General features: G+C 53.5%; 7 protein-coding genes across 7 annotated transcripts; 3 read left to right on the forward strand and 4 right to left on the reverse strand.

The window, feature by feature from the left end:
* Window positions 1–384: 384 nt before the first annotated feature.
* On the forward strand, window positions 385–3,072 carry AB675_4252 (Protein arginine N-methyltransferase skb1; the record flags this gene model as incomplete). The annotated part of the gene is made up of 3 exons (XM_018144379.1): window positions 385–483; window positions 535–1,150; window positions 1,199–3,072. The coding sequence occupies 3 exons, from the start codon at window positions 385–387 to the stop codon at window positions 3,070–3,072; spliced, it is 2,589 nt and encodes an 862-aa protein (XP_017998610.1).
* A 789-nt stretch (window positions 3,073–3,861) lies between these two features.
* AB675_4253 (uncharacterized protein) lies at window positions 3,862–4,616 on the reverse strand (the record flags this gene model as incomplete). Its single annotated transcript, XM_018144380.1, has 2 exons — window positions 3,862–4,339; window positions 4,606–4,616. The coding sequence occupies 2 exons, from the start codon at window positions 4,614–4,616 to the stop codon at window positions 3,862–3,864; spliced, it is 489 nt and encodes a 162-aa protein (XP_017998523.1).
* Window positions 4,617–6,307: 1,691 nt separating this feature from the next.
* On the reverse strand, window positions 6,308–7,195 carry AB675_4254 (uncharacterized protein; the record flags this gene model as incomplete). The annotated part of the gene is made up of 1 exon (XM_018144381.1): window positions 6,308–7,195. One exon carries the CDS (start codon window positions 7,193–7,195, stop codon window positions 6,308–6,310), a length of 888 nt encoding a protein of 295 aa, XP_017998635.1.
* Window positions 7,196–8,630: 1,435 nt separating this feature from the next.
* AB675_4255 (uncharacterized protein) lies at window positions 8,631–9,536 on the reverse strand (the record flags this gene model as incomplete). The annotated part of the gene is made up of 1 exon (XM_018144382.1): window positions 8,631–9,536. One exon carries the CDS (start codon window positions 9,534–9,536, stop codon window positions 8,631–8,633), a length of 906 nt encoding a protein of 301 aa, XP_017998549.1.
* An 879-nt stretch (window positions 9,537–10,415) lies between these two features.
* On the reverse strand, window positions 10,416–13,035 carry AB675_4256 (S-M checkpoint control protein rad4; the record flags this gene model as incomplete). The annotated part of the gene is made up of 3 exons (XM_018144383.1): window positions 10,416–10,736; window positions 10,787–12,856; window positions 12,880–13,035. 3 exons carry the CDS (start codon window positions 13,033–13,035, stop codon window positions 10,416–10,418), a joined length of 2,547 nt encoding a protein of 848 aa, XP_017998498.1.
* Window positions 13,036–15,348: 2,313 nt separating this feature from the next.
* AB675_4257 (putative arrestin-related trafficking adapter C2D10.04) lies at window positions 15,349–17,517 on the forward strand (the record flags this gene model as incomplete). The annotated part of the gene is made up of 2 exons (XM_018144384.1): window positions 15,349–16,782; window positions 16,831–17,517. 2 exons carry the CDS (start codon window positions 15,349–15,351, stop codon window positions 17,515–17,517), a joined length of 2,121 nt encoding a protein of 706 aa, XP_017998606.1.
* An 893-nt stretch (window positions 17,518–18,410) lies between these two features.
* AB675_4258 (uncharacterized protein) lies at window positions 18,411–20,126 on the forward strand (the record flags this gene model as incomplete). Its single annotated transcript, XM_018144385.1, has 1 exon — window positions 18,411–20,126. The coding sequence occupies one exon, from the start codon at window positions 18,411–18,413 to the stop codon at window positions 20,124–20,126; it is 1,716 nt and encodes a 571-aa protein (XP_017998525.1).
* Between the last annotated feature and the right edge of the window lie 1,049 nt (window positions 20,127–21,175).

Raw genomic sequence — 21,175 nt, forward strand, 5'->3', positions numbered from 1 at the left:
CCTCTACGATGTGATTGGTCATGCCGCGCCGAAACGGAACCGCGTCGTTGGCACCACTGACGACTAGCAAGGCCCTCACACAATTAATTAATTTGAGCAGCTTGCTATTACGCTGGATGCAAGCATATTCTTATGTTTGATTTGAAAGCCCAACGTATGCTCATATAGCACGACGATTAGATAGCGCTGCCATGTTTCGAAATTACCAGCAACCGAAGATTCAGATTCGGCAATGTGCCTTCTTACCATTAGGGCAACTTCGCCCTTGCATCTAGGCATATTGTGCCGGCTACAGCGGACTCCTCGAGGACCTCAGTTGACACGGATCTGAAGTTCTCGAGGTCGATTCTCAGCAATAGGTATTGGGGCTTATGTTCCCAAACTATGGACGACACCCAGACCACGTTCTTCATTGGGCACCATGAGCCAAAGAGATTGCTCCCAGTCACGTCCAACAATCTGCACGATGCGCACGCTCTCAATGTGGGTACAATGCTGCCGAGTGTTTCCGCAACGGTTACTTACAACTTCCAGTATGATATGCTCACGTGCCCAATCACAACACCATACTTCCACACTCGCGTGCTCTCGAAACTGAGCACTCATCTGCCGAACGTATCCAGCACATCTTCGATAGATCTAGGATCTTCCACAAATGCTTCGCCAATAGTCATCGAGCCTCTGACTCCTCTCGATAGCCCTTTGTCCCCAGACGAGGTGACCAGTCAGCTGATTGGGGTCATCAGTCCATGGATCGACCTGGCATCGCCAGATCCAGTTATAGCGGACATTTCCATCCAAGTCTTGAAGCTCGAGTTGGCGTACGCTGCGTTCTGTGGCATCACTTATGTCCTGGTACCTGGTCCGCGAATGCGCACCTCCGCAGATGACGGGTCTGGTCTGGTACAGTTCGGGCGAGCAATTTTGGATGGCTTGACTCTAGGACCTTGGATGAGCCTGTACATATGGATGCCCCTGATTGATCACTCTGACGACGACACCGAAGATATCGGAGACTTGTCGCCTTTCGCTCGGCAGCAGTTCACAGGGCAAGCGGATAACTCTACACGGCGTCTGGATTTGTTTGGAACCTGGGAAGCTTGGAGCACAATTCGTTCAATCTGCAAGTATTCCTCCAGGCTTTCGGTTGGTGAGTACGGTCCCATCGCGTGAGGCGAAAGAGACTGAATCCCAGCAGCTGTTGCGTTACCAAAGTTGCTGCCACCTGTGCCAATACAATCGAGATGGTACAGTGAACCTGTCCGCATACTTACACTTGACAGCAGCATATTCTCAAAGAATGGCAAGGGCTACCCAGTCCTCACCAAGGCTCATCAAGCGCTCATAAGTCGCTTCATGCGTCACAAGAATCCGCCGTGGCTTCTTCTCAGCAATGTCGGCTCGATTCCCTCCACAACGAATGGAGTCTCACCACTTGCCGACTCGACCGCATATCCGACCCTGGCTGAGGCTTCAGGTTACAAGGACCCGGTGCCGCATCTCTCCTATCTCAGAAATTTGCAAAACAGGCAACCACCACCAAGTCTTATTGAGAAATTTGGAGCTGGTTATCAAGACTACCTTCAGGCGCCACTGCAACCTTTGACAGTCAACCTAGAATCGATTACCTACGAGGTTTTCGAAAAGGATCCGGTCAAATATGATTGGTACGAAAGAGCAATCGCTCGAGCCTTGACTGATTGGGGCACTCAGAGGAAGCCGGCCTCTGGTATTGACGGCCGCATTGTGGTAGCTGTTGTCGGCGCAGGTCGTGGACCCCTGGTTACGAGAGCGTTGAAAGCAGCCGAATCGGTCGGCATCGACGTCGATTTGTGGGCGTTGGAAAAGAATCCTAATGCATACGTCCTCCTGCAGCGACATAATGACACGATCTGGAATCGCAGAGTCAGTCTCGTCAAGAGCGATATGCGTACCTGGCGAGGTCCAGTCCGATATGATGACACGAAACGGTTGTCACAGATGCTGACGAACGCTGAGCCAAGCAACACCAACCCAACATATACTGGATCTGTCGACACCGATTCGACGTATCTACTTGCCACGGCAGCGCGCAAAGCGACACACTACAAGATCGACATCATCATCTCGGAGCTGCTCGGCTCATTCGGAGACAATGAATTATCCCCAGAGTGCCTGGATGGCGTCCAGCATCTGCTGAACCCTATCCACGGCATCTCGATTCCTACCAGCTACACGGCTTACATCAGTCCTATCGCCGCACCAAAACTATATGCTGATATAAACAACAGCATGGTACAGACGACACCACGTGCGGCTGAGATACCGTACGTAGTAATGCTCAACGCCATTGATCATCTATCGACCTCGGCAGCTTCTCGTGTGCCTCCAACGCCAGACAACGTATCGAGCACGACACCCCATCCTACGAGTAGTACACCAGATCCGCCTCAATCGCCTCTTTCAGCACACCCTCCCAACCCCGCACTCCCTCAGCCGTATTCCAAGGCACACATCACCGGGAAACGCCGGGCAGAAAGTAGCACAGAGTCGGCGTTAAAGCGTGCTTCATCAATTTCGGCACCACCAGCGCCTGTTCCAACCATCCTTCCAACCTGGACATTCCAGCATCCCAACAGCTCTTTGTCACCTTCGCCTCCAGCCGCGAACACCCACAACACCAGACATTCTGTTTTGCACTTCCCAATCCCCAACCGAGGACTTTGCCACGGTCTGGCGGGCTATTTCGAGTGCGTCTTGTATCACTCTACGGCAAGCATGCCCACTACTAAGAAGAACGCCGCTGAGCCATACCTGGCAAGCCCAAGCGTGGTGTTGAGCACAAATCCCAATACAATGCCAGCTCTGTCTCCGGACATGATGTCTTGGTTTCCGCTCTTCTTTCCACTGAAGCAGGCTGTCTGGTTTCCGGATGACAGTGAGGCCGTTGTCACTATGTGGCGAAAGGAAGACGCTAGGAAGGTGTGGTACGAGTGGAAGATTGATGCCTTCATGAAGATTGGGAAGAAGGGGCGTGTCAGGCTTGGTGGGAGTGAGATTCACTCGAGTGAAGAGGAAGGTTGCTTGATGTGAATGGGTTGACCGTGGATGGTACAATCCACTTGATGGTGTCATAAGGGCTGTTGAATCAACGAGCAGTACCAGCTCTTACTACCAAGAAAATATATTCGGGGTCTTGGTTGACGACTATTCGTTGGCGAATCAGACCGCACGATGCATTACCCACAACCGTGCCTGTCCCTCCTACCGAGTAGGCGACGGCTGTAGGAACACATGGGACCGCTCCTTCCGGGACTTCACCTCCGGACGGCAATTGCGTGGTTGCTGCCTTTACGCATCAGTCGGGTTAGGAGGGGCTCTATGTGAGAGCGGATGACAAGCACTGTCTAGTCAACCGGTCGTGGTACAGCAAACAAGTCGAGGCTGCAAGACTGCGCAAGGTGCACGGTCGGCACGGACAAGCTCTGAATCGTTGAGCAAATCGAGTTTCGTACGACGGGACGGAATGGATCTGAAGCACGATAGCGAGACGAGTTATTATCAGACGATAGATTTACGAGTTCGCAGCATGCGTGCAGTCTTGGTACATTGTCTTATAGACGATGGGACGTATTCGGCATGCATATTTTGTTGCCGCACAACGTAATGTGCCAATTCCTTTGACGACAATGCTTTTGTGGTTCCATTTCGGGTAGACACTACTATTGCATTTGATCAATACGTAATCTCGTTGCCAACGCCGTCATAAGGATATGTGGCCACCGCAAGACTTGCTATCCCAGGCATGCGACAGACCTGCAACATCGATAGCTGCGTGTTCATTCCATCCACATTCGTTCGCAGACACAGAAGTCTCGTCGACTACCACCTCGAGCCGCCAGACCCTCCCCACGAGCTGCCACCATGCTTCTTCTTCTTGGCAAAGTCCTCTGTGATCGAACCCATAATGGCGCCACCAATCGTGCCCAAAAAGCCATGGCCAGCCTTATGACCCAAGAACCCACCACCTGCACCACCAGCAAGCGCACCCAGTAGACCACGATCCGACTCAGTCATCGGAGGAGCCGAGGGATCATAGTTGGGCGCATTCGGATCCGAGCTCTGGCGTGCAGTCTGCGGGTAAGCCTGCGTACCCTGCTGGCCCTGCTGTTGAGAGCCCTGGTTGTTCATCCATGCCTGGTTCTGAGCGTACGCATCGTTCTGACCACCGCCCTGCTGCTGTTGGCCCTGATAGCCGCCATAGTAGTCGCTGTGACCTTGCGGGTTTGACTGGTTGTATCCACCAAATTGCTGGCCTTGTTGACCGTGTTGGAAGCCGCCGGCCTGGGGAGGGCCAAAGCTATCTTGTCTTCTGGGTGGGCCGAAGTTCTGGTTCTGGTCGTATCCGCCGTAGCCTTGCTGTTGCTGGCCTTGGTAGCTGCCTTGCTGGCCGCCGTAGCCGCCCTGGTCGTAGCCACCTTGCTGGCCGTAGCCGCCTTGGTTATAACCTTGCTGGGGTGGGTAGCCACCGCCGCTGCCGCCGTAGCCACCGCCGTAGTTATTGTATCTGTGTCTTGTTAGTGAATGCGTGACACTGAGCCGAGGGTGGACGCTGGTGGTACTTACGGGTCGGACATCGTAGTGGGGTCGGCCCTGTTAAAAGTAAGAGCTTTAGTAGTCGAGGTGAGAATCAAATCGCAGCGTCTGGGTGGACGGAGATTCAACGACAGAGGAGTGATTAAATAGTACCAGAGGACGGGAATGGGACAAGGAAGATGGAGGGAGCTCAATGAGAATTTAGGGCGCTTCTAGAAATATATCGAAATGCAGAGTGCGGCACTGCAGGTCAGGTGAATGACTCCAGGCAATGACTGCCTTTATTAGACCGCAATGAACATTGAATGCCTCGAGTGCTCTCAAAGGCTTGCAGAAGGTTCCCAATGACGGCCGCAATGACCTGATCTCTCCGCACAGTCAGACGTTTGCAGTAGTGACATGCCGCCTCGATTCTGCCCCGCGGTGAGGCTCAGCGCCCGGAAAAGACGGCGCTGGCCGCGTCATTGCCTAGAGCGAGGCTTGTGAACACGCAGATACACGAAAAGTACCGAAATCGACAGCTCGGAGGCTCCCCAGAGCGCGTGAATTACAATGGTGATTCAGGAAGGCAATCCCGGATTTGCAGGCAGTTCAGTCACTCGCCGAGACCGATGCTCGTCCGAGGCGGTGCAAAAGAAATGGTGGCGCAGCACCAAAAGTCCCTTCGATATCTCCCGGCTTGCCTGAGCTTGCCTGGCGGATCATGTTCGCGGCGTCCGAGCATCTTGAGAAAGCACAGTGCGAACTAACTCCGCCGATCTGGCCGTGTGCCAATGATCCATAATCATGTTGAACGTTCATAGAGAAGCTGTGAAGTGAGCAAATATCGTGAAGCATATTCGAATTCATCCCCATCTAACGAGGACCGTAGAGTCTTCATTGTCTAACAGAAGCCCTCGAAGTTCATCGCGCTCTACAAGATTATCATACTTGTCAAGCAACCGTGCTAGAGCCACGGTCGTGGCAGCTCTTCGGTGTCAGGTTGCAGTAACATGGTGTTCAACCCTAGGAGCCTTGAGCAGCTGTCGCAGTGAGTGAGGTTGGGATGAGTGGTGGCTATTTTGTGTACATCTCTGGCACTGAATCTAAATAGCCCTCCCGATGCCTGACCTCCCGGGTGCCATATCACTCGAGCCCCATGAAGGCCGTTCTTCAGGATAGCTCGTGACCTATGTCATTGCAATAAATGTACAAATTTTTCTTGCTCTTTCGCCGCAGATTATAGCACCAAAGAATACCAAGCAAGCAATCTTCAACCACCGAACTCCATGCAACAGAACACAAGGAGTGAAATATACAGTCTTCCAAGTGGGGAGTGTGGTGGCCATCCCAGGCGTATAGCAAACAGAATGAGAAACGAGTCATCGTAAGTTTCGGACGAAGCGAGTCGTCTTCGGGGTATCAGTCGAAGTTATATGTACCGGTCTCGAATATGTACGCATTTGTAGGTTCGTACCTAACAAAATGATCATTCAAGTGGAAGCCGACGTGGCAGATTGTGTATTAGGCGTGGTGAATGGCGTGGGTCTCGTGAAGAAAGGCTTCGAGAAGAGGGACCGTGACTTGTTGAGGTTGGCAACATTCAACACGTCGCCCGGGATCCTCGTCGATGGTGAAACGAGATTCGCCTCGAATCAACAATTCTCCGGGAATGGATGTCGTGTCGTATGGTCCGAGGCCATGAAATTCACGGGCGGCATGATCGTCAAGCCAGTATCCGAAGACAGTGATGTTATACTATGACACGGTTCGTCCGTAAAGCCTCTGCAATGTCCTGGGCTTGTGCGCCTGATATCGTAGCAAAGACATCGCCCTCTCTGTAAGCCAGCACCGCGGGTATCTGGACAGTCTCCATCTCTGCAATTTCGTGGTGTAACTTGATGAAGCGTATCTTCGAGTGCCTGTACGCCAACATGTTGAGCTCGTCCTCCACTGACAATGATCGCTCCGATGTGGGATCAAAGATCATGACGACAACGATGTCTTCAGACGACACTTTCTCGATAGCGTCCAAGTAGCCGTTGGCATCAACTTCGGTCAACGATCCCCATGTCCGCCTCGAGGGCGAGACGCGTCGACCTTGTGAATTGTAGCCAGATCCTTGGACCGTGAGTTCCTGCATGCGTTGCGCCCGCCAATTGGCCATGAAGTCTGTATCAGAGTCCTCCTCAGACACATTGCCAGAGTGATCTGATGAATTTCCATCTTTCTTGCTCTCGCTGTTACCACCGAAAACGTTGCCGGATGGAGGCTTGAATGAGGCGAAGTTGCCAGCAAATGTTGAGAGCCTGTTCCGGAAGGATGACTTTTTTGCGCGATGGAAGTTCTGTGCATCGGCGATGACACCCTTGGGACCAGTATTGGCGAAATGTGTGGTATTGGGCAGGGTATAGTTGCCCTGCGTGCGGGCGGTGGTCATGGTCGCCATCTTGATCGAGTCTTCGTCGTCGAGAAGATCGTCGTCAGAATCTGTACGTGGGCGAGATTCCCGAATGTTCCTTTGGCGAGGCTTCTCTTCTTGTAGTCTGTCTGAGACGTCGTCACGATCTTCAGGATGGGTTACGGTAACGTCTCGGGCGGAGAGGTAGCGGTCAGCTTCCTCTTGAGCAGGGTTGGCCATGTTAGAGAAGTGACGCGGTTGGCGCGATTGGATCTTAGGCCAAACAACAATTACTTGGGGTCCGGCGGGTAGGGAAGGAATGAGGGAGAGGCTCCGGCGACAGGATGAATGTTACAAGGTTGTTTCTTAGACTGAGACTCCGGTGAGAAGATCTTGGATAGCGCTCCGTAACCAGGAGGTACCGCTCAAGCGGGGTCGCTGAATTGAGGCTCGTGATGAGAAACTTCGACTGCTGATTTGGTGGAAATCAGGCACCGCGGTGGTGATCCCGTGGATCATCAATTGGGGCGCTGTCCACCGACGAACAACAACTTGGCCAGTCTGGGCAGAGCAGCTGATCAATGCGTTTCAGCAGACGCAGCTCTCCACAGACGAGGAAAGAGGTATTGCCCACAACATCTAGTTATCGCGTTGACGCCAGTATAAGACCGCTGGCACAAATATGCCAGTCCGGCGAGGAACGGCGCGAAATGCTCAGAATTGAAGCAGTGAATCACGCGTCGCGAGCAAGGAACACCTCACAGAGTTCGGATAGGAGATTGGTGCTTGCTGATCTCGTGCGGCACTCAAAGACAAGGTTCAGCTCTCCAGATCGAAGTCACAGCAAGGATGCAGGAACGTGGAGACCAAGAAGCGAGACAAGATGAAACCTCTATTTCTACGCTAGAAGCTCACATCACTGCTTTTCGCCCTGTCTCACGCTTCCATCTATCGATGCTCGGTGTGTTTCAGCATGATTTCAGATCAGCTTACATGCATCATGAGAGGACGCAGGGAGGATCCCTGCCTCGGCAGTTCAAGTTTGACTATCAGGCACAATTGACAGTTTGTTGTTGTGCCTGCCACAAAGAGCCTTGCCAAGTTGCCATCATGTCCGCTGTCGGGGGATCATGGACTATTGGGGTTGAGTCACAAGGTCTCGACAACTTCCTTGGACGAATTCCTTCTGTGATGGAGCGATTGCCATCAGTCTTCGACCTTAGCTGTTCGCGTGACGACCCGTCCGCCGACAAGCTCCAGTCAGGCCAGCAGAATTAGAATCATAACAACACAGCAGTGACGTGGCTGTATCTGACATGCATTGACAGAAACAAAGGTGCAACATGTCAAATCGTGGGTGGCTTACAAGCGGCATATACACCATCACAGAGCGGACCGAAGACTCTTGGGTTGTCTCTCGCTGGCACCTTCGGGATCGATTCTATGGAACACGCCAAGCACCGCTAGAGCGAGCGGAAGTCGTCCAGTTCAAGTATGTTGAGCAAGGCCATCCATCCTTGGGCATTCCTCTAGTGGAGTAAACCGTCTGAAAGGCTTGTCTGCTATCTATTTCTTGAAGCGTGATTGACGACAGCCTCAACAGGATATGTGCTCTGTGCCTTCACACATTTTCAGCAGCGTCCTGGCGAGGCGCCGCGCGGTACAGGCCCGGCGATTACTTGACAAACGCCGAAGCAAGCGCACCTGTTGGGCGATTGTGGAGGAGATCGCCAGTCGAGAATGGCAGCTGGAAACCACAGCAGAGATGCTCGACCACTTCCCAATCACCTGTCGCCAGACCTTCTCGCACATGCCGGACCACATCGCACATCTTGTCATTGCCAGCACGGCGAATGTTCACCCACAGTGCCAGGAGGACTTTGATGCAACTCAGTTCGCGCTCCCTGATCGCCCAACTCACAGCCTGGCCGAAGGCTTCGTTCCGTCCCGGCGGCAAAATGGCTTTCGACTTGGAGTGCCAGTGTAAAGTCGTCAAGAAGCTGATCACGCGGAGCTGATCTCTGCTTACTGGTGTCGCGAACAGACCATCTGGTAAGTCGTACAGATGTGGTGTGCCCCAGAAGGAGAACTCGTGATGTCGGTCTCCTCCCTCAACCACGGATATGGAGTCGAATGTGAGCAATAAGTCGCCTCTCCATTGGTGGCGGGACTTGCTGTTGTTGGGCAAATATTGCTTTCTACCCTCAGTGGAGTTCGTCTTCCTCTTGAAAATAACATCAGGGACGAAGTTCTCCCCCATGATGTCTTGAATGTCTCTGCACTCTACCACGTGCTGCCACATCCTTCTCAAAACCAGTCCAGCATTCCTCTGCTCTGTAAGATTCGTGTTGGTCAAGGCCAGCACTTCCTCAAACACACATCGCCACAGAAGCAAGACGACGCCTTCGAACTGCAGCGCGCCAAACCAGCTCGATGCCCAGACGTCCCTCCTGATCTGCCATCTTTGCGCCACAGTCAACGGTCGAATGTAGCTATTTGCATTAAGCTTCACCATCACGCGCTCGTACACACCGCGCAGCAGATTGCCGCGCCCCTCAGGCTCCTCAGGACACGTAGCCATGGCTGCGAGAGCCTGCGTGTATTGGACATACGGCGGGAGGTGGGCGTGGAGGTTCCGACTGACGTGGATCAGAGATGGGTTGAGGCTGTGGCTTAGGATCGAAAGCAGGATCTCGGACGGAAGGCTGTTGAGCGAGCATCGTGTGGGCAGCGACTGGGAGTGGTCCATTATTCGAGTCTGCGGATTGGCTGGCTTGCGAGTTAACGCATTCGTGTATTGTTGGCCGGCTTTGTGCCTTTCCTCTCCTCCTCCGTAGACCAGTCCCAACCACAAATTTCTTCGTCGAAACCCGTCCAGCCAAACCCCATGCGCAGCCGTTCACAGTACCCCGGGCTATTCTACTGTGACCTGGTTGTTGTCAACGTTCGTATAGCCGTCAAGGTCACAAAGTGGGACCGCGAGTATCACGCCGGCCGTATACACGCTCCGAGTCGCTGAGTACGGCGTAACTGACAGCGGGAAAGATTCAAGTTAAGCATGAGGCTTGAATCCTGGTACACTGAAGGCGTGCATCGACTGTATGAACATTTAGACAAAGCGGACCGTGGTGCAAGAGTGGGACATACATATATCGCTGCACAAGAGAGGGTCGTACTCAATGTCGTCTGAGGAATGTTCGGCGTCCTTTGCGCCGCTGTTATCACATGACACGACCTAGCCAACACTAGCAAGCAAGGAGCACGTCCTTTTGATGCTGCTAACCCTAGGCAGTACAACGCGATATGTGCACGGTGCCTCCAACATCCCATATACACAGGGGATTTGGCACGCTTCAAAAGCAAGGACCAAGTATCTTGTGTAACGCGAGCAAGAGCGGTCACATTGCCTCATCACTTCATTGTACTCAAACAGCTTGCTGCATACATTCCGCATCATCCGTCAGAACTCCTTGAGCCCACATTTGGGACTGGGCTTCTTCCTTGTTCTCCTTCCCGCTCCCCAGCCTGCTTCTGTCAGGACGTCGTCGTCCTGAATGCGCTTCGCAGGGGTGGCCCGAGTCTTGTTCGGTGGGGGCGAGCTCTCCTTGTCAGTCAATCGTGAGCGTTGCCTCCGCTTGGCAGCCAGTTTCTGCCGTGAATGCCGGACCTCTTCGGGATCTTCATAGACCAACTGCGTCAAGGCTGGCTCCTCTGCTTCGACGTAGTGTGCATGTTCGTCACCAGCGCAACGGATGCCTCCAGCATGCTCATCGAGGGGTTTCTTCCATCGCAGAGCTTTGACAAGGCTCGACCTGTGAAGCTATGATTCACTTTCGGATGGTCATCTGTCTTCGTCCCGAGCTCATTGGACGCGATAGGCGCAGATGGCACTATCTCGTGGCCAACACCATCAGTGTTGATGCTGTCCACTGATCCCGCTCGTGTCTGTCGTACATGCGAGGCCGACGAGGTATTCGAGAGATTGCTAAGCGCCCGTCCCATCAGCTGCTTCTTAGGCTTGCTGCTGGTACCCATGGTCTCAGATTTTCTCTCTTTCAACTTCGACTTCAGATCAAGTAGTTCGCGAATCTCCCCATTCAGCGTTTCTGCATCAATGTCGAGAGCTTTAGGGCCGGTTTCCGTCGGTTTGAGTGCCGTTTCCTGGCCCCTGTTCTCCGTGTCGCTATCAGCTCCATCAAAACCCCGCTGGAACAGGCGCTTCTTAGGCTTTGGAATGTTGGGTGAGATGGCACGCAGAACTTTCCCCTGCTCGTTGGCTGCCTTAGGCCTTGTATGCGCCGCTGCTCGCTTACGTTCGTGGCATTCTGAGGTAATGTCGAAGTCCGCGTTCTGTCTATCACCTTTAGGCACGCCTCCGGGACCATCGACGTCGACATCTGCCGTGACTGAGTCGTCTTCGAGAAGGATCATTCCTTCATCGTCTGCGCCAAGGTGTAATACGCTCTCCTCAACGGTTTTTGATGCAGCTACAGGACCTGATTTCTTCTCACATGGGGCAGATCTGTCAAGCTCTGGGGTTGTGTCCGGCTTCGTGGCGACCTTAGTACGCAGCTCATCTTTTCCACTCGCTGACTTCGGGTCTGGCATCCGGCGTATGCGAGACCCCGGCAGTGCATATTTTTCGAAAGACGCTTGACGATTCTCCTTGATGCAAGCCCACAGCCACGATTCCGTGACTACAGGTATTCGCCACGTTCGAGCGAGCTCGACTTTCTCCCGGCTACGCCCTTGACTGCTGCAGACCAAGACGTTGACGTCTGCCTTGAAAGTCTGGTCATACTTTGCTCCTAGCCGAGAGACAATTTTGGCAATGTGATTAGGCGTGATGCCAGAGAAACCGGTGGACGTGACGACTAAATTCGAAAACCCCGGGGGTCTGACGCGAGGCAGAAACTGTCCAAGAGGGTAGGCTGAGGGCGGGTAGAATCTTTTGCTGAACATGCAATGCTCCACCCATAATTCTGACGCGACCTCAATGGCATCGAGGAGTGGCGGAAGTTGTTCGAGCGCTGTCTGATGTGGTAACAACACTATCCTACCTTGAGATTCCATTGCTTGGGCAGCTGCCAGGTTTGCAAGTGTTGTCACGACGGTACCGCCATGGCTCTGTACAACATTCTGCAATATGGGCTCTTGATGGGCTGAGAAACCCTGAAGCACGAAACATCTGTCAGAGAAGATGCCGCGCTGGCGATTGGCTCCGCGATGCTCATCTCCAGCCTCTGACTTCTGCTGCTGGAGGTTGGGCACTGATCTCGAGACTTGCAGACGCTTGCCGTTGATCTTCTCGTCATCGTCCCCGTCCTTACTGACGAGATCGGACCACATCGTATCATTCTGGCTGTTGAAACGTGCGCTAGCGGTGCGGCGAAGCTTCCTGGGCTGTTCTTGAGCCTGGCTGTCGTCGCGTTGACGCCTTTTACCAGGCGAGACTGATCTGGAAGCCGATCTGTTCCACGCTCCTATTCCCTGCTCATCATCCGGAATGGAGGGGTGGTAGGTAGATTCTTCCAGCTGCATGCCCCTTTCGAGAGTGTCTTTGTACCAGCGAAGGCTAACGACCTTCTTCTGCCATTGCATTCCATACTCGAATTTCTTTCCTGAAGGACGAGCCGCTATGAGATGGGTCACGTCCTTGGTGAGATCGCCCGTGTATTGTCCACCGTTCTCAACGACGTTTTTTTGTAGCTGAGCGCGGAAGGTAAGGTCATCGAAACCAGTAATACAGATCTTGAGACCGGCTAGTGTTGGGACGCGGTGTTGTACATCGAGCTCGTTGAGGTTGATCGACTCATCGCGCATCCAGCGCTGACGGACAGCCTCGACCCATTCCGGTCGGAGGACTTTGACATCCCCGCGCTCCTTCGCAACATATTTGTACTTAGCGTGTCGGTGTCGCCTACGAGTAGGTGAGTAACATCAGATGTGAGGTCGAGCTTGTGCTCCGCGCCCATCTGCACAACATATTCGGCATATCGACTTCGAAGTTCCGGAGAGATGGAGGTGCAGCACACGACAGCACCTTGCAGAGGCTTCTCTTGCCAGCCATCCGCACGCATGCTGGTGTATATTCTTGCAGCCACCCGCAACGCCCCTTCCTCCTGTCGGGCGGTCGTTTGAGTCGGTCTTGAGGAAAGACCAACACAAGAGTCGATCGACTTTCAAGATTGGAGTAGAAATCGCGATCGCCCCGCAGAACACGCGACCAGGCTGGCAGCCTCGTCACGAGAGTGCCTCCACTCACAGTATTTCCCGTCGCATCAGACATTATGCGTGCTCGAGGCATGATAACCGCAATGCTCTGAATCGAACATCTGCTGCAGCATGCGTTCTTGCCGACGTGAAGTTGAAATCAGATTACTCGTGGCGCCAGTGGAGGCGGGCCGCAACTCTCCATTCCTGCATAACCTCTAGACGGAAGCGCGAGAGCTTTTGTCAGCGACCGCACAGATCCTTGTGCCTTCCTGATCAGAGTTAACTGCTACTTACCTTCGCTGCCATACTAGTAGGCGAGCTTCCAACTTGTCTGCAGGAACCAAGCACATTAACCACCTCCGAGTTGACCCTTCGATCATTCTACTTCTGGGTCACTACTGCATGTCTTGAAGACACTCGCGCATTCGCCGCCAATCAGTCGCTCAATTGCGATCGATCTCAGGCAAGCACGTGCTCATCTAGAACAGCAGCCTGTCACAAGCACTGCGAGCAAAGTCCCATACCGCAATTTTGTGAGGCCAACCGCCCACTTGCCAATCAGAACTGATGGAAAAGGTGGTTTCTGGTATTAGTAGACACTTCCACGTCTGAGTAATACATGGTCATCTCGACCAGCAGGTTTCGGCGGCGTCGCGACACTGAGTCCTAGAGACTCTCAACCTCGGTACGGCCTGCTACTTTGACTTCTAAGCAGACGATGAGCAGCGCCTTCCTGTTGTCGTCTATCGCGATAGGGTAATCCACACTGCTCCGGGGAAGCGGCCAACTAAAAAAAGTCAAGACCTACCAGCACCAAAGCCTCTACTAGCCACCAGGGGAGAAGCACGATGCCGGGCGCGAAGCCTGCTGACCTACAAAGATCGACAGGCAACATTTATCGCCGAGAAAAAGCTGCGATGCGAAGTCCCCCGCTCTGTTGAGCCCCGCGGTCGACGCTTCCGCCCTCATTCGGGCCTTGTAGCCCGTATAAACGGCAGATTCCACGCTGATCAGGACAAGTCGGGAGATGCACAATGATCAGGCGAACCATGATGACCCAAATGATATGACATTCGCACGCTTCTTGGCTAGTCATCGTTCGCCTTACTCAGATTGATAGAACAACTGCGCCATTTGTACTTCATCATGGGCTGCACGATCGTCTGACACAGAACCACCAAGGTCCACTCTCAGCGGAAAGCGCGCTCAATTGCATTGCGAGCATTCTGCTGGGCTTCGTGCTACCGTCTACGTCGAAAAAGCGTGAGCGGCGATTGGAATTATATCATCTTGCAATCCGTGACATCCGCGAGACCCTGCGGTGTGGCCTCCACCTGAGCATCTTATCCGGGCTGCAAGCCCTCCAACTTCTAGAAGTCCTTGCATCTCTAGGACTCGTCCAGGTGGTTGACTTTTCCAAAGCAGGTCCAATACACCGAGAAACTCTCCAGCTTGCCACCCTTTGCTTCTAAGCCTCTGACGTACCCTGCTTGTATACTCGTTATGTCACTGATGACCCAGCTTTGCGAATTCCACGCCTGAACTCAGGTTTTGGTGCTGGGACGCAGAGGAAGCACGACAGAACTTCTGCATGTGCACGAGGTCTGGAGGCTGTGCGCACGACGGGACTTACTAGCATCATCACTCAAGCATTGGCACAACCTTGACTATATCGGCAGCGCGGCGTGGGGTAGCGGTCCGGCGTGCACCACGTAACCTGTGGCCCCGACTTCCTTGACCGGTGCCAAAACAAGGACGTTAGCGTTGTGGCAGGCTTCTTGTGGACGTCTCCTACGACTCACCCTCTATATCAGCGGTGCTTGCGAAACGAAATTTCGGTGTCGACGTCGTTGCCACGAATCCACGTTTCCACGTCACTCACTTACAGTTCCCTCGCTCACCCGGAAGTAAGTCTGCTGCAGATCGAATCCACAAATCTAGTCCGAGCATCCGGTCCTGTCCAACCGCTATCTCGAGTATCATTATTTCCAGTGTTCTGGAACACACTTCATTTTGTAGCAACAAACCAATCGTTCGCAACGCTGGCGTTCTCACGCGAACAAGCAAAAAGGCTCCTGCGTTTGAGTCTGCCACCACCTGCGCCCATACAACCCTCACTGCCCCAACCAGCACCGCACGAGCATACGAGCCGACGAAACAGTGCTGTAGGAGAAGAAATGGTGTTCGCCGATGTAGGGCGGCGTTCGCCAGAGCGAAGAAGTCGTGCTTCAACCGTGGTTGGGCCTGGACTACGACCGCAAATAGACACAACACACAATCGACGGGCTTCTGTGGTGTCCAATAACGGGGATTTGCCAATAAACTCGGCAAACTTCAACGATGAGAAACCCATCGCTGCTGGCAATGGTGTCTCTGTAATAGTATCGATGGCTGAGCCCGTGCTGTTCCTGCAAGGTTACGATGCGAACGATCCGTCGACACACAGCACTACTATGCTACGAGGAAGCTTACTGCTTCGGGTCACAAAACAAGCGAAGCTGAAGTCGATATCTCTCAACTTCAAGGGCCGTTCAGAAACAGACTGGCCCGAGGGTATCCCACCACGGCGAGTAGAATTTCGAGACACGACGGTCATTATGAATCACACATGGTCTTTCTTCAATGCCCAGATGCCGATTGCCGAGCACAGCTATGGGGCGGATATTGTACAGCTACAGAAAGGACCAGCCGTAGAGACCAAGGACTTAGGAGTCTCGGGTGGCTCGTCGTTTGACCTGTTCCAAAGAAGTGCATCGCCTGCGAAAGGTCAATCTACCCGTGACCTCAAGAGGCTGTCGCTGCAGAACAATTCGTCGAGGAGCTTCGGCAAGGGTGAATCGATGAATGGAGGGCCAAGCGTTGCTCAACGAGGATTCAAAGTGTTCCACCCTGGTGATTATATCTACAATTTCGAGCTTCCACTGGACTCTCGCCTACCCGAATCGATACATGTCGATCTCGGAAGCGTCAAATACGAGCTCGAGGCTCTTGTTGAGCGATCGGGCGCTTTTCGAGCGAATCTGGTAGGTACGAAGGAATTGACACTTATTCGAGCACCTTCCGAAGGGTCCTTGGAACAGGTCGAGCCCATTGCAATCTCGAGAAACTGGGAAGATCAATTACATTATGACATTGTTATCTCTGGCAAGTCATTTCCCTTAGGGTCTACGGTTCCCATTGCATTCAAACTTACGCCTCTGGCCAAAGTGCAATGTCACCGCATAAAAGTCTTCGTCACGGAGAACATACAGTATTTTACCAACAACAAGAAGGTTCACCGCTTAGAGCCTACGAGGAAAGTACAATTATTCGAAAAGAGGGCAGAGAGCCACAGTGTCAGCTCGTACCCTGGTAGCTCAATGCGTATTATCTCTGGTGGAGGGGTTCCGTACGACTACCGGCAAGCAGCAGCTGCCGGAGACGAGGACGTGCCCCATGACAACACGAATCTACTAGGGAATCTGGACGCGGATTCTGTCAGCATTGGACCAACTGAGATGGAGTTCAATGTCCAATTGCCTAGCTGCTTCCAAATGAAGGAAAAGCTCCGGAGCGAACGTCTTCACTTTGATACCACGTATTCTAACATACAGGTCAATCACTGGATCAAGGTATGTCATAACACGTTCTAGCGATTTCAAAGACTGACGGCTTCGTAGATTGTTATGAGACTTTCCAGGCCAGATGAGAACGACTCTGCCAAGCGACGACACTTTGAAATCTCGATCGACTCCCCATTCAACATTCTCTCATGCCGTGCAACACAGGCCAACATATCACTGCCCGCTTATTCGGCTGGCGGTCTAAGTGCCCCCTCTGCCGACGAGTATGACTGTGGCTGTCCGGGAGCTGCACTACTGCATAGGCGCAACACACCACCAAATCCGGCGACTCTGGCTGGGGCCGGTGCTAATGGTGGCGCAAGCTCGTCGAGCGTGAACCTTCCAGGTCAGGGAGTCTCTCGAAGCTGGACGAACGATGACGGAGGTCTCGCGATGCCTTCTCAAGCTCACATGGCAAACGATCCGAATTCAGGAAACCCTCGACCAATTCATCTGCTGCGAGTTCCGTCGTTCAATCCGCCTGGTTTCGACGAGGAAGAACCACCACCACCTCTTGTCACACCGCCGCCACATTATAACAACGTGGTGGACGATCCACGTGATGCACTTGCCGACTATTTCTCTCGTCTGGCTGATGAAGAGGAGGAACGAAGCGATCGATCTCGGATTGATGTTCCTTTGACACCGGGAGGTCGAGTGAACAGGAGCATGGACATCAGCCGGACTTGGGTGCCGCTAGGAGATGGGGCCAGGCATACGCCTCAGAGCTCTTTGGCACATTGAGCTTGTTGAGCTTGCATAGTATCTTGGGCGCCGCCTTTCACGCATATACGACTAAACGAGAATCTGAAAAGCATGTTGGTTGGTCCCTCTACTGGACGGATGGATCATGGGGGAGTTGAATGGGCACAAGTTGCGACCAAGGACATAGCCTTTAGCTGTCAATCTAGTGTATCTACCATCTGATTTCATCTGACGATGATCTGCCAATCAAGCTATCCACGTCGTAGCGGACGTATAGTACATATATTAACAGTCGTCTGGAACAAAACTGCCAAGGAATTGGATATTGGAGAAGACTCGAGCCTGAGCTCCGCAGAGGTCGTCGACGCAGTCTACTCTTCTACTCTACACTTTTTTGTTCACCATTGAACGCACATCGGGGGCCCTTCCCAGAGCCATCACGATTCCCTCCCGTGGACATCATAGCATGTCTCCCCGCTACGCTTGCTGATATCCATCCTCTTCCTTCCGCCACCGATGGCTTCTGCAATGGGCCATGGCAGACCTTCCCTGCCAACCTCCGTACACTTGCCTCCTACAACACACGTTCCCCGTATACGGCCGCCACGCTTCTTGAAAGGGCAACCACGAGACAATGACAACCCTCAGCCAGATGAGCCGTCGTGGGGAATCAGGTCTGGGCGCAGGGAAGATGGCGGGAGCCAAACTCGCGAGCATTGCGCGACAGAAGCAAAGTACTCGGGCGCCAGGTTCAGAAAGCAGTTGCGCAGAAGACTATTGGGTGCAACATTTACGCATATTACCATCAAATCACTAGACAGGTCGTGTACAGCACAACCCGCATCATGCAGGTATGACGATTCCTTCAAGGCCACAAAGCAGCCTTAGCAGCATCTGCATATACTGACTGCTCCCTTAAGGAGGGCAAGATAATGCCACAACTCGTCTTCCACGGCAAGAAGACTGTTCCAAGCGGTATCAAGCGCGACAGTTGGCGTCCCTACTTCTCAGTCCACTTTCCGCAAACCGATAACGGCAAGCGGCTGGGTCTGTCCACGTACAGACGCCTGCGCGAGTTCTCTATGCGGCGCCAACTAGACCCAGACTCGGGCTACCTGACTGTCAAACAAGAAGATCTCGACGCGGAGGTGGGCCGCAAAGGGGACCCGCTGTCACTAAAACAAAAACACGAAGAAAACATCCTCTGGATTCGTGGCGTTGGCGAGCGCATGAACTTATGGCAGCGACAGCGCAAGCTCATGAACCAGAAAGCCACAGCCGTTGCAGACGTAGCCTTTGCATTGGAGCTCGTGATGGACAAGCTAAAGTCCGGCGCCGATCTTGACGCCGGCGAAAGTCTTGTGACAAAGACCGCCGGTCAGCTCGCCAACCGCGGAAGACGTGCTCAACGCACTTTGAAACACAAGCGGAGCTTAGAGGCGCAGAAGGCAGCAGAGCTCGAACAGCGAAGCGATCTCGTCGACGGGGAGAGCTACCGCGAAGGTAACCTGCGTATGGATAAATTCACCGCAGCGATGGTTGCCCTCGAGCACGATGGGGCCGTCGTTGCACGGGAGGATAGAAAAGTCGTCGACATGCTTGAGATACCAGACCGGCAGCTGTCAGACACCTATCAGACCGGCACAGGGGTGCAGATCCTCTGGGCGGATCTACGCGACGGCACGTTTGCGCCGAAGTGGCCGGAGGACGTGTTTCACGGAGAGCTGCAACCGATGGCACTTCATAAGAAACTGGTGACGCGAAATATTGTGAGTGAATTCGAGGACGACGATGAGGTGGGCCGGCAGCAGCAGGAGGCGTTTGTGATTTCGGGCCGGAACATCCACGTGCATGGCAGGCAATTGTTTCGCACAAACGATAACCCGAGTGGTATGCCGAAAGGCCCGTTCGACGAGGAGCGCAGTCTCGGCTGGAATGAAAGAGAAGTGCAAAGGAAGGAGATGCAGCATTTCAGAAAACTGGTCAAAGAGATCGAGGCGCTGACCCGACCCACGCCTCTGAGGTTTTCCGAGCCAGGCTCGGCGACTGCGCAGAACCCACAGGAAGCGGCTATCAGCTCCAATGCCTCAAGCCTTCTCATGGCCGACAAAACAGCCGACGAAGCAGCCGAGGAACCGACGTCGAGCAACGAGACCAGCCTGAAGGCCATTGAAGCTGCAGACCCTGACGGCTACACTGTGGCATCCGAGTTCGTCGCTCAACACAGGCAGAAAAATGCGGAGGTCGCGGCGATCAGGGCGGCAAAAGTCGAGGCTGCTGCTGCACGTCGAGAGCGAGCCAAGCTACAGCGCCTTGGTGCGGAGAACAGCGATGGTACCATGGAAAGCCGCAAAGAGGATGGAAGTGGAACCATCGTTCAAGTAGACAGCGAGGAAGGAAAGCAGGGAGAATACGAAGTCGAGACCGTGCAGAAGAAGCGCCGTTGGGAGACCGAGTCCGAGGCTGTGCAGCGATTGATGCAGCTCAGAGAGAGACGGCGCCGAGGCGGAGCGCTTGTTTATGAAGGGGAGCCGTATGACTCGGATCTGTCATCGGAAGCATCACCATCTATTGATTCAAGTGGCGTGGTTGTGCCGCAGTCCAGAGGATTCATGGCGACCGTGAAGGGCTGGCTGGGCCGATCTTAAGCTGACGCACGAAAGGATTGGCGCAGTAAGATCCGCTCTCAGTGGAAGGCGTCCTACTCAGACAGTAGCATCTCGCCGGGCTGCAGCTATGTACGAGTACAGCAGGAGTAAAGCAGCGGCGTGGTCACCAGAGAATGAGGTGTCTGTACACTATATCGAGGCACGTACTGCAGGAAGACAGGGTGATAGCATCAGCCGGATCTAGACAATGGCATTTGCACTGCAAAAGCATGCCGATAGCGATGGCCATGTACCATACACTGCCGTATACAAGTTTGGCACCTTCCAAGACAAGCTGAAATTCAGAAAACTTGGAGAGACCGGTTGACCGACACATTTGCTGTTTCACCACCACAGAATCATATTCGTTTCGCGTTGCACAAGGCTCAAGGATAATGCCATCCTGAAGTCATTGCGCCGAGTCTCTGTTTCCTGCCCGTCGTCCACTTCGCCTTGCCAACTTCCTTCATCCGATCGCGACCATTTCCAAGGCACACCTGCCTCGCCAACATCTTTGCCTGGCAATGCAGCACTGAGCGCCACACACTCAACAGAATCTTTGCCTCCCTCGAGCCCCGTGGACTTTGCTTCTCTGCTACCTCTCCATCTTGCTCCGCTTCGACAGTGCTCTGCTATCCAAGCCTTGGCCATCGTGCTGCGCATATCTGTACAATTCTGCCCCCTTTCGAGCAACCGTCCTTTTCCTCTCCAGCGCTACCAAAAGACTAAGTTCCTCATCTTTGCCGCCCCAATGCAGACCCGTCCGGATTCACATTCTATACGCCTCAGAACCGTCTAGATCCCTTCGACGTCTTCGGGGAGGCCGGCGCCCCATGGGGCCGGCAAGATGCTGAAATCTGTTCCCTCACAAAGCTGGAGGACCGTCTGGTGTTTTGGCCAAATCGATCCAGGTTTTGGGCTTAATCGAGAGTCACGCTCTTGAAATGGGTGCTATGCTAGGGGAAGCTCTCGAGAGTTCAGATTGAGCCAGGTGGAAGGTCAGGTAGGTCAAGGTAGATGTCTTGGCATTACGATATCAGCGCATGACT

Source organism: Cyphellophora attinorum, assembly GCF_001299255.1.
Source record: "Cyphellophora attinorum strain CBS 131958 chromosome Unknown Contig18, whole genome shotgun sequence".
Taxonomy (NCBI): domain Eukaryota; kingdom Fungi; phylum Ascomycota; class Eurotiomycetes; order Chaetothyriales; family Cyphellophoraceae; genus Cyphellophora; species Cyphellophora attinorum.